This window comes from Coregonus clupeaformis, chromosome 13, assembly GCF_020615455.1.
Source record: "Coregonus clupeaformis isolate EN_2021a chromosome 13, ASM2061545v1, whole genome shotgun sequence".
In the NCBI taxonomy this organism is placed as follows: domain Eukaryota; kingdom Metazoa; phylum Chordata; class Actinopteri; order Salmoniformes; family Salmonidae; genus Coregonus; species Coregonus clupeaformis.
In genome coordinates this window covers 28,981,140-28,994,210 of record NC_059204.1, presented here as the reverse complement: position 1 = coordinate 28,994,210, position 13,071 = coordinate 28,981,140, and the positions used below count along the sequence as shown (strand labels likewise).

Genomic DNA, 13,071 nt, shown 5'->3' with positions numbered 1-13,071 from the left:
CAGCAAAATATTAGACGATTCCAATAAAGAGCTAACTCATTTTCAAAGTTTCCCAGACGTGACCAAGAAAGAAAACACAAACAAACTGGGATTGAACAGCAATGGACTTTGCGGAACTAACAATAAATACTGTAAATAGAACAGTTGAGTAAGCCTACAGCTGCACGCAAGTCAATATTCACTTTTCCTCTAGCCTACTTTCATTATACAGTAGCCTTTGATGTCAGATAAATAAGCACTGCACGACTACAAAACCACTAAACAAGCCGTACATGATTCTGCATCAGTGGGTGCAGCCCATGGACTCAAGGATTAAAAGGCCAAACCTAATCCTTGTCCTAGATGGAACATTCTTCAAATAATCCCACTATACAGGTTCCCCTTACCTGAAAGGTGAATCACAGGCTAGCTCGCTGCAGGGACTACCAGGCCAACCAGGACAGCTACTGATAACAGCCCCACACTATCTATCTTTTAGAAAAATGTGTAATTTAAGCTCTTATCCAGAGCGACTTACAGAGGTGATTGCATACAGTTTCCATACTTTTTCATACTGGTCCCCTGTGGGAATTGAACCCTCAACCCTGGCATTGCAAGCACCATGCTCTACCAACTGAGCCACATGGGACTGCTATCAACACACTGCACTAAATCACTCGGTGACATACTGTAACCTCTGGCTACTGCTACACTACATTAGTATGCTTGTAGGAACTTCACATAGATTACGGGGCTCCAAATCGGGTCCTGAGGAGCTAGGTGTGCAGGCTTTTATTCCAGCCCATTACTAAATGAAACCAATTCAAAATATCAACTAATTATGGTCTTCAGTCAGGAGCATGATTAGCTGAATCAGGTGTGTTACTGAAGACCTGGAATTAAGCCCTGACAACCAGTAGTTCTCCAGGACCAGTTGGAGAGCTCTGATGTAGTCGGATCATAAGTGACCTTGTGGTCTAACTTAGAGGCAATGCTGAAAGGGAATATATTATAAAAAATTACCTTAGTACATCAAACACGTTAATATGAAAGCAGAATTGGCTTGAGGTCATAGGTGAAAGCTTGCTCTATGTACGTCAAAGGGTAGGCCTAAGCATTCATGCTAGTAATTGTAAAAACTCTGGCTTGCAGTCCATCTCTCATATTCTCACTGACACAGAGCCCACTAACAAGACATAGATATCCCAGGGAGACAAGAGATGAGGGTGATAGTGAGGAACTCTTTTCATCTTGTAAAGTTCTCAGCTGCCAGGATTGGTTGAGTGGGAAGAGTGCCTTAGGTGGAAGTCTACTGGCACAACTCAACGAGAACAAAGAAAATGGATGACGTGAATACCTTGTGAAGAACTCATTGAGATCTCGAAGATAACTTCTCTTGCCCTCTAGTCAGTGTTGTGAAGATAACTTAATGACTGGAAATTAACTTGAAAAACAGAGCTGCATCGTGCAGTAGAACATTTGACAAATTGTTCTCTGCAAATGTGTAGCCTATTGCAAAAACTGTCTTAAGTGTGTTTTAAATATTTACTGCCTTAATATCCAGAATATTAACATACCTGTCCATTTCTTCTCCTGCAGTGTTCATTATCATCAGCATTAAAGCTCAAGTCCTTCAAATGACAAATGGAAATCATATAACCCTGGAGACGTGTGGAATGTATCTAGTTATAGGCCCCAGGTGCCAAACCGCCATTAAACCTGAGCGCTATAATTATTTTAGAGGCCAAATACTGGTAGGCATAAAGTACGGTGTCCAATAAAAAACGCAGATTTTGACCAATGGGTAAAATAATATGTTAATTGTGTAGATAATCCTCTAAGAAAACCAATGATCCAAACCTCATGTCTCCATCATAATCCGTCTTAAAAGTTATTGGAGTTTTTACCCTTGCAGGATGGCTAAAATTAGGGTGACAAGAGTAAAAAAAGTGGTAAAAAATAAGGAAAGTTTTACAGCATCACGTCAGCTAGGCTGGATGCTGTGCGAGAATAAAGGCTATCTGACAGGCTCACTTTCCCGCAGGACATAAAACAATAAAGAGGTAAGATAGATTTTGAGACATGACATTTGTAGTATTTTCATATTTTAGTATACACTTTCATATTAATTCGAATTTCCTGTTCTTTTAGAAGACTTCTCACAAAAACAAGGGTATCTCTGTAAAATTTCAACGGAGCACTGAGCGTACCGCAAGCTTTTTATTTTCAAATCCTTTTACATTAGATTCAGTGCGTGTCATGCTAATTTAGCTTTTTGCGACACGCGGAAACAACTTTGAAGACGAACACCACAACATGTAAAATCCTCAAAAGTTGCTGTGAAAAAGCTGCACCGTTCTGTCAACAGAGCTCGGTGCATATTAACGGATGTATTAGGTTACGAAATCAGACTTTTTGGATATGCTGTTAAAGAAACGTCACAGAAAGACTCAAATGAACAATTCAAAACATGAATAATCATATTTGTCTTTGTAAAATATATTTTATAACGTAAGGTAGTGAAATTTCATCACCAAAGCGGGTCTTCACCCAGTCTGAGCAGAGTAGGTGGACACCCTACATAAAGATCTATAAATGAAAATCTTCATTCCATCTGGGGTGACCTGTGACCCACAGGGTGCTTTTATAGCAGCTTAAATTAAAATTTCCAGAGGTATAATTATGCATACAGCCGACCTGAAACTTCTCCTCCCTCATCCCAGCGGGCAAAACTAGGCAACACTGGTTGAAATGACTGTAATTTCAACCAGTTTCTTGTTACAATGAGGCAATTTCAAACAGTTTTGCCCGCTGAGATGTTTAACACTATAGTCTGCTGACTCTGATAAAATAAACAAACTCACATTTTCCACAGTCTGTGTTTGTACACACTCCTATTTGTAAGCCAAATGTCTGACCTACTGTGATGTTCTTTTAGAAAACACAATGCACTCTGAACGCATATTTAATGGATATTTAGGGTTCTGAATATTAGGCCGCCTTAGTTTACCCACACGGAGTAGAATACTTTGAGAAATGTGTTCAAATGGTAACTTTGGAGAGTTGTGAAACATTTCTGCAAGGTCTTGTGTGACCCAAGGGGGACAGGGCACCTTTAAAAGCAAATGACTCTCTGTTTCTGTATACTGAGGCTTAAAGGGGAACACTCTGCCCTGTTGAAACTGGCTCAGAAACCCTGGGAGAGTTCTAGTTTGTGAACTTCAGACTCAAATACTGAATATATTGTATGTTTAAATTATAATTAGGTTGTTTTCAATATTAGTTATTGAGTGCCAACACAGGGGACTTTTTATAATTGTACAAGAGGCCTGCCAGAGATTACGCCAATACCATTTCCATCAGCAACAGGAGCATGATTCTACACTCTGTAAGTAAGACAGAATGGTTACTTTGCTTACAACTAGGGACCAGAGTTGTTCTTGATCAGGTTGCGTGGTCAGGAGAAACTCCTGGCCGGAACAAAGTCAGTCATCCACACAGAGAGCAGGGCAGTCTTTATCCTACTAGAACTGGTCCGAGTCCCACACTGTAATATCAGCCATGCGTGAATAGATCAGGTCAGCGTATTCATCAGGCAGGAGCAGGAACAGAAGGGGTTGATAGATGGTGAGCAATAGGGAGTCACTCTCTCTAGCTGTGGTCTTGCGTGAGAAGAGAAGGTGGACGCCCACAGTGGGTGCTGCCAGCCAGCCACGGATCTGCACGGCACCATGGGTAATTGTCTAAGCCCACCTGACGACACTGATAAATCCCGGCCAGCGGAGAGGCTCATTTTGGAGCCCAATCCTCTGTGGTACGGCGCAGAGCTAATCACCTCCTCCCCGCCTCCTTCAGAGCTGTCCCTCTACATCATCCACCACCGTCCCCAGACTGCAGCCGAGTCGAGGCGAGGTCGACGCATCCTGGGCACTGGGTACAACATCCTCCATCTCTAAACACAGTCTGGAGATCTGGGCCAAGAATCTACTATAAGTGGGTATCTTGGTCAACCACTAGATGATTTCAAGTACCAGTAACTGGGCCATCTGGGTGCGCATGGGCCTTTGCTTCATATTTCCCATTAATCAGAATGACAGGTGCTCTCTCATACCCTATTTCAGGTAGCTACATAGTTGGTGGTAGCGAGCAGGTAATTATTAGCTAATTTGCCACAAATTAAATATGTATTACCATCGAATTATATTATATTCTTGAGGACATTCATGGGGCATACTCATAGTGGTGTCCTTTAGAATAGCACATTTAGTGCACACATTGTTCATCATCACCGTCCTCCTCTACCAGAGAGATAATAGGCAACTTATTTGAGATCATGAAAGCAGACCAAAGAATGGTTGATTGACGCTCTCACAGTGGTAGCAAAGCAAAAATACTTTTGCATGAGTAATCAGCTGTCAAACCTGGATCATCACATGATGAAGGGTGTCAAGTGTAACATTTACATGCCACAGAACGTCCCTTTATAGTACCTGTGATGAGCAAAACATCTCATCTCAATGCACTGAACACCTACTCTACTGTATTGTACCTATATCCACACTGGACTACATAGTGAGAGGGATTGGGGTTCTGTGAAATAGATCATCAGGCAGTGAAGTGTCCCATCAGATACTCTCCCATCGGGAAACAGAAAACCAGGCCTGCAGATTCTCCATCTGATGTCACTCCGCCTGTCAATTGCTTGTGTTTATTTCTCTCAGATACTGTAGCACTGATCTACAACACTAGAGAAAAGGTTCCAGAGATCAATCACAATTTGATACCTTAAGCTATCATTAATCTGATATAGGCACCATCCTGCCAAAATAGATACGGTAAACAGAAGCTTACAGGAGGGAGTATGGCACTGATTTGAAGCCACATACAGATTGGGGTTGTATTTCTGCGTTAATCTTATGTCAACTCAAGGCGCCAAGTGAAAGCAGAAGGGTGCCATACAGTACAGCGAAGCTCTGTTTCTGTGTGTGCAGTAGAAGTTAAAGGCCCAGTGCAGTAAAAAACATGATTTTCCTGTGTTTTATATATACTGTATTTCCAACCTATGAGGATGGAATAATACTATGACATTGTGAACATGATGATAATGCCTTTTTATTGTAAGAGCTGTTTGAAAAGACCGCCTGAAAATTCAGACTGTTTTGGTGGGATAGAGTTTTGACCTGGCTGATGACATCACCAGGTGGTAAATTAGTTAATAGACCAATAACGAAGAGAGTTCCAAACCTCTCTGCCAATAACGGCTAGTTTTCCAATTTTCCCCTCCCCACTCAGACCACTCCCACACAGTCCTAGCAAAAAATTATTGCATGAGAAATTGCTTTTTGCTAAGAAGCTATTTTTGTTTATTTTTTACCATTTTAATTGAAAACAATCACAGTAAGGTACTTACTTAATTCTTACCCAGAGATATTGAGATAAAAACGGCTGCATTGGACGTGTAACAGGCCAAACTCTCGCATAACACAGAGAGTCTTGTCACAAAGCCAGTTAATATCAATGAAGAAATGGAGGGAAAAAATATGTTCCTTGCTGTTTCAAATTACACACTCCAGAGGTTTTGCACCCTGGAGTGGGCATGTTCCTTAAAGCCTCCGAGGTCGAGATGGATGTTCTCTTTCCGCCTGCGGTCAACCTGTCTTTGTCAGCAGTAATTTCCCTTTGATGCATCTGCTGAAGGTTTCTGACTTCCAAGTGTTTAACCAAGGAGCAAATTGCCGGTTACTTGCCAGAAACTTTCTGATCACTGTGTCAAGATGGATTCAATGGAGTAGAACTTAAGCAAGCGCCTTTGGCACAGTCTACAAAGGAATGTGTCAACATACAGTACAGTGGTAGGCCAGTGGTGTGTGTGTGTGTGTGTGTGTGTGTGTGTGTGTGTGTGCACCTGAATGTGTTGTGTGTCTCTGTGAACATTTGTTTTAAGTATTAATTGATGTACAACATAATTTTTCACGTTTCCAACATAACCCTCGGTTGCTTGGTTACTGACTACAAGCGGTGCCAAGTGAGCCCCATATGGCTGTCCACCTACTGTGACCTCAAGTGCCAGGCGGCGCGATGGGACTCTGGCACAGGCTCAGTGCACATTGTGGCAGGGGTATGGGGTCTCACTAGGATCCAGCACCCCCCTGGATCTCCAGAAGTTTGAGGTCAGAGCTGATGGCCTCAAGGAGGAGGAGGGACCAGGGCTGGGGGGGAAGGAGAGAGAGAACAAACAGTTCCATCCACACGTCCCATCAGCCCACTCCTACTGCTGTCTGTTCTAGTTTCACACACAGGCATCAGCACGTCTCCCCTGGACATATTTTCACACAATATTGTGCTCATTGTGTGTGGTCACCTTGGGTTTCCTACTGCTGGTCTGTCCTGATGCTGTTTGGGACATGGGGTTATGTTATTTAGGCAACACAAAGTTGTCCAATGCTCAAAGCATCATTCCCTGTTCTATGAGAGCAAACACATCGTTATTACAGATGTAGGATCTTAATTTGAGCCAGTTTGCTACAGCAGGATAATAATTCTGCAGCAACAGGACATGAATTATTATGTGGATTACAATTAATGGACATTTTTGTAGTCTGACATTTCAAAGAGGAAATTACAAACTTCAGATGCCTTTTTAAACCTTAAATACACTACAAGTTTTACATTTCCTGAATTGCAGGAAAGTTCTCCTGCAACAGGATGGTCAAATTAAGATCCTACATCTGTAACATCTGTTTATGAAAGAACATCAAATTCTGTATTCATTAACATTTTCACTGTGCATTCTGTCATCTTCTAAGGAGTGTGAGCACCTCAAGACACCTCTGGTGCTGGTCACATGCAGTGCTAGCAGTACCATCAATTCTCAGTATACTTTTCTATACTTCTTTTGTTTTTCTTGGAATAATGTGCTTTGTGCGCCGCTGCAGTGACTCAGACAACAGCTACTTGAACAAAGAGCTGTCACGCCCTGGCTCTGGGACTCCGTTATGTTGAGCCAGGGTGTGTTGTTTCTATGTGTTTTGGGTTCTAGGCTGATTATCTAGCTCATGTGTTTCTGTGTTGGCCGGGGTGGTTCTCAATCAGAGGCAACGAGTATCAGCTGTTGCTTGTTGTCTCTGATTGGGAACCATACTTAGGCAGCCTGTTTTCCACAGTGTGTTGTGGGATCTTGTTCCGTGTATGGTTAGTGTCTGTTACCAAGGACGTCACGTATCGTTTTGTTGTTTTGTTCGTGTGGTACTCTAATAAAATAAGTATGTTCGCAAATCACGCTGCGCATTGGTCCACTGTGTTCGACGATCGTGACAAGAGCAATCATGTTCTAAACCACAGACTGTACTGTAGCCGATCGAAGCTTGTGCGAACTTACAGAAAGGCACCTTCCTTAACTTTGCAAATTCCATTGTTTTCTCTTTTCAATTACTTTCCTTTGAAAACTCAATGAGAATCTTTATTGTTGGGTCGGAGCTAAATAAATGCCCTTGAAGGAGTGAATTTCAATTTTCAATATCAATCCAGGCTGCAAGTTATATCGGTAGCAAAAACACTCGTCTCTGCATGTCAACAAAAGGTGCATTATGAAAACACACTGGAGCATAAAAGCCTGTGTTTGCTTTGTAATCACTCTTCAGGCGAATTGGCAGCTCAATGGCGAATAAATTAGTTTGGCCAATGTGAAAATGTAGAATATTTGTGCACAGTGGCTGCGTCAGCGATTAGGAAACACTAGACTCGCTGAATCCAATTAAGATTTAAATGAAAGAGGCAGTAAGCAGTTGAAACAATAACAAAGCAAACTCCCCACCCCTGTTTCTGTAAAAAGCTGAGAAATGTTACCACTCTGAAAGGACTGACTAGTCATGACATCACACTTATAGTTTTAACCATGTTTTGAGGCTAATCAAATCTAATCAAATTGTATTGGTCACATGCGCCGAATACAACAGGTGCAGACATTACAGTGAAATGCTTACTTACAGCCCTTAACCAACAGTGCATTTATTTTTAACAAAAAAAGTAAAATAAAATAAAAAATAAAAATAAAAAAGTGTTGAGAAAAAAAAGAGCAGAAGTAAAATAAAATAACAGTAGGGAGGCTATATATACAGGGGGGTACCGGTGCAGAGTCAATGTGCGGGGGCACCGGCTAGTTGAGGTAGTTGAAGTAATATGTACATGTGGGTAGAGTTAAAGTGACTATGCATAAATAATGAACAGAGTAGCAGCAGCGTAAAAAGGATGGGGTGGGGGGGGCAGTGCAAATAGTCCGGGTAGCCATGATTAGCTGTTCAGGAGTCTTATGGCTTGGGGGTAGAAGCTGTTGAGAAGTCTTTTGGACCTAGACTTGGCACTCCGGTACCGCTTGCCGTGCAGTAGCAGAGAGAACAGTCTATGACTAGGGTGGCTGGAGTCTTTGACAATTTTGAGGGCCTTCCTCTGACACCGCCTGGTATAGAGGTCCTGGATGGCTATAGTGTTTGTTTACATTTACTTTGTATACAAACATTGGAGTAAAACAAGCCTATATTTTCTGGGTTGTGATGGGGCACGACAGTTGAACTAAGTTCATGACGCATTTTTAAGTTATATTCTTTAAGAATCAATGGGTACATACTGTACCATTCATTCACAAGTCCCAAAATTGATGGAGCAACTGCAGATGTCCCCTTTAAAAGCATATATGAAAAGATCCAGCAGAACTATTGTAATCCATATTGTGTTTTATGTGGACACTGCATGTAGAGGAGGCTGACCACTAAACCTAGGTTGTCTGTGCATTATTCCAAACACTTGTGTATAATAGGAAACTTTGCAGTACAATACAACGACTCAAAGCCCTGGCCTGGCTTCGTGAATGGGGAAGATATAATGCAGCTTTAGTAGTAGTGCTGCATGTAATCAGGAAGTAAGATGGGGAGGGGATATACGATAGCAGACAGGGGAAGACAAGGTTTCCACTTCCCCTCCTCTTTCTCTCTTGTCTGATAGGACAAGTCAGTTCAATGAGATATCAGATGGAGAGATTATTCTGAACTCCGAAAGGCTAATAACTTGAAGCTATCTAGCCTCAGCAATAATGTGGCTTCTATGGTCGACAATCAATGAATCACTCCATGAAACAATTGGCTAATTGCTCTTTGTTGCAGAGGAAGAGAGAGAAGGAATTACATAACGTGGAGTGTCGAACTAAGTCTACCAGCTCACTAAGTTGTCTTCATTGGTTAGAGATAGGCTTATCAATGGTGTGGTTTTGTACATGGTTTTGTTACATACTGGGGTGGAAGATAACCACATAAGAAGCCATATCCCAAGCTTCAATTCAGATATCTGCGTAATTCTCTTAAGTAATGTCAAGTCATTCAAAAAAATATATATTATGAAACATTACCTCAGGCTATAGAGCACGGTTCCATCTGGATGGAGTCGAATCATTCTGTTTTTCACTGTGACACCATGGACAAATGACTTCTTGTCATTTAGGAAGTAGGTGTCTGGGACCCACAGCTGATCCGCTACCCGGTTATCCAGGGTGAGATTGAGGGGAATCTCCGAGTAGGATAACCGCTTGTCTCGCCAAGCTTGCTGGAAATACATAGTCAATGTATAGTCCTGGAGAGAGAGAGAGAGAGAGAGAGAGAGAGAGAGAGAAGGGGGGAGTGGGGCAGGGAGGAAGAGCGAGCGAGCGAGCGAGCGAGAGAGAGAGAGAGAGAGAGAGAGAGAGAGAGAGAGAGAGAGAGAGAGAGAGAGAGAGAGAGAGAGAGAGAGAGAGAGAGAGAGATAGATTACTGGGCCCCAGGGATCAGGATGTCTAGTCTAGAAAAAAACTGCCATTTGACAAAATTTGTTCAAAGATCTTCCCACTACCTTTCAGATCACTTTCAATATTAGATGATGTTAACTTAAAAGCAGAGGGATCATGTCAGGTAAAGGGTGACTAAGTGGTTCAGGGAGGAGAGAGAGGGAGAGAGGGTGAAGAGAGAGGGAGAAAGAGTGTGTATGAACCAGGGGAGATTAATTCAAGTTAACTCAAAATGAGTGTGGTGTGGCCTGTGACCATGACAGAATGATAGACTTCTCTGTGACCCCTAAAACATTTATTTTAGCAAAACATTCATATTTGTTTTCAATGTTGTCTGCAATGGCGTAGTACTACTGTAAACTTGCATAACAAATGCCACAATGTCCAAATAAAAAAAGCATGTTTTGATTTCAGTAGCAAGAGCCTAGAGTTTCAGAGCATCCCTTGGCATTGTGCATTCTCATCAAGTTGAGTAAAATAGACGGCTTTGCCTAAAAGCTGTCTGCACTGCACTGTAAAACAATGTTTCAGTAAAAAATTTGTGTAAATACACTATATATAAAAAAGTATGTGGACACCCCTTCAAATTTGTGGATTCGGCTATTTCAGCCACACCCGTTGCTGACAGGTGTATAAAATCGAGAACACAGCCATGCAATCTCCATAGACAAACATCGGCAGTAGAATGGCCTTACTGAAGAGCTCAGTGACTTTCAACATGGCACCGTCATAGTATGGCACCTTTCCAAAAAGTCAGTTTGTCAAATTTCTGCCCCGCTAGAGCTGTCCCGGTCAACTGTAAGTGCTGTTATTGTGAAGTGGAAACGTCTAGGAGCAACAATGGCTCAGCCGCAAAGTGTTAGGCCACACAAGCTCACAGAACGGGACCGCCGAGTGCTGATGCGTGTAGCGCGTAAAAATCGTATGTCCTCAGTTGCAACACTCCCTACCGAGTTTCAAACTGCCTTTGGAAGCAACGTCAGCACTGTACTGTAAATCTGTGTACTGTAGATATATTGCATCATCAACAAGTTTAATAGAAAAACAAGCAAAAAAAGATATATATTGACTAATTCAGGTTTTTTACATCCTCAGTAACTTAGCCTAGTGCAGACTCCTCATAAGAAAGTTTATTGACTTATGAGTTAATGCAAATGATTACCAATATTCTCCATAAAACAACATTTGACAAAATAAGAGCTTTAGAGCCCTTTGCATTTCAGCTGAATAATCATGTGTGGGGTTAGCCAGGGAGTATTGCAAAATTGTCAGAGTGAATTTGGAAGAAACAGCCAAGCCAGCACCCTGCTCCTGCCACGCTAACAATAAGAAGCATAGCAATCCATCCATCCATGAAAAATAAACTTGGGGAAACTTGCTGTCTCAGGGCACTTTTGTCATGACTGGCACATCTTCTCCCAACACAGGATCTCAGGCTGAACATTCATTTTCGATATTGTTGGTTGCGAATATGATGACATCTCTATATCTACTGGGCTAAACGGACCGACTGGGAAGGGGGGGCTTGAAAGCAAAGATTGTGCCAGTGAGCCATCGTCACGTGACTCACGCCCAACCTTTCCCTCCATTTCTCCCGACATTAACTCAGTGTTTTGCTACAAAGTTTGTTTCTAACATGTTTGCTGCCATAACTACTGTATGTTATCGCTAGTCCCATCAACCACTGTGTATAACATTAAAATAACAAACGATAAATCATTATCAGCATTTTATCATGTTTGTCATTCCTTTTCCGGTTAGTGATGTCATTGTTTATCATAAATCACCTGTTTACATTGAGTAATGTGTTCATTGTTGGTCATAAATCCCCTGTTTATATTGAGTAATGTGTTCATTGTTGGTCATTGTTATGTGAATTGAGCAATAGTATTGCCTTTGAGGTGTGTTAACACTGTCTATTGAAAATACTAATACCTGTTCTAGGTGTTAATGGTTTATGCCAGGTTAGGGCAGATATGTTTATCATTCAGGGGTGCTGCTTATGAGGTAACATGCTGTTACAGAGCTCTGCCAGTATATATGCATCTACTCAGCTGTGTGAGTTAGGCGTTTGCCACCATGTTCCTGCATTTGTATATTTTGTAAATAACCTCTGTATCCAGTTTTCATCATCACCTGTTATTGTGTATAATATTATAATATTATATAATATAATATAAATAATATTATTATTATTATATTATTTATATTATATTATATATTATTATTTATCACCTGCACTGTTAAATAAATACCACCTATTTCTGCACCTGATCCTCTAACCCAACTGCTGCTCCAAGCCCAACTAACCAGTCTGCTCGGTCCTGTATTAACACGGGGCCAAAGGTAAGTAAGGGAACAGGACAAGACACTGGTGAGTCTGCTGATGGTTGGTGGCGGTTTAGGAGAACATACAGTACTGCACTGTACTAAACAGGCCCCTGCACGTGCAGCCTTCCAACACTTGAGATAAATCCCAGTTGATCAGACATTATGTAGTTTATGAAGACTCCATGGCAGCAAAGCCCAGCACATGTTGTTAGGCACGTGAGAGTGAACGCATTTCCCTCTCCACTCATCAATATACACTAGCATCTAATCAGGCTCTTCACTATGATCTATTAAATATCAGGCATGGGGTTCTTCTCTCTTTCTGATGAGAAAGTCTCAAGATCATGGTGCATTGAAGTATGAGCTCTCCCTTTTGGATTTGACTAGACTGATCTTTCATATCAATCCATGTACTGTATAGACAACACATTACAGTGATATATTGTGAGACATGGGATATGTATTGGCTCTAAGGTCTGCACTTTACCACATTACCATGTTCAGTGTTGCAATATTAGCAAAATAACGTGTTACCACATTATTAGCACTTTCTATGAAACCCACACAGAAGTGATAGAAGATGGTATGAACAGGCATTGTGTGTTTGTGTGTGTTTGTGTGTGTGTGTGTGTGTGTGTGTGTGTGTGTGTGTGTGTGTGCGTGCACCTGGGGAATGGACCCTTAAGGAAAGAAAGAAGGAAAGGGTCAACTGCATCTTCTCTCAACTGGTATAATCAGGATTACACCAGCAGTGTTCACATCATTATGAAATCTACTGCAATATGAAGCAGGCTGGATTACACCAGCAGTGTTCACATCATTATGAAATCTACTGTAATATGAAGCAGGCAGGATTACACCAGCAGTGTTCACATCATTATGAAATCTACTGCAATATGAAGCAGGCAGGATTACACCAGCAGTGTTCACATCATTATGAAATCTACTGCAAT

General features: G+C 41.6%; 1 protein-coding gene across 2 annotated transcripts in view; it reads right to left on the bottom strand.

Annotated features, from left to right (window-relative positions):
• LOC121579215 (gamma-aminobutyric acid receptor subunit beta-2-like) overlaps positions 1-13,071 on the bottom strand; it is an 85,097-nt gene that overhangs the window by 27,740 nt on the left and 44,286 nt on the right. For both annotated transcript variants that reach the window (XM_041893610.2, XM_041893609.1), the window contains exon 4: positions 9,377-9,597. In XM_041893610.2, coding sequence (XP_041749544.1) covers positions 9,377-9,597 — 221 coding nt within the window. The remainder of the gene's footprint in view (positions 1-9,376; positions 9,598-13,071) is intronic.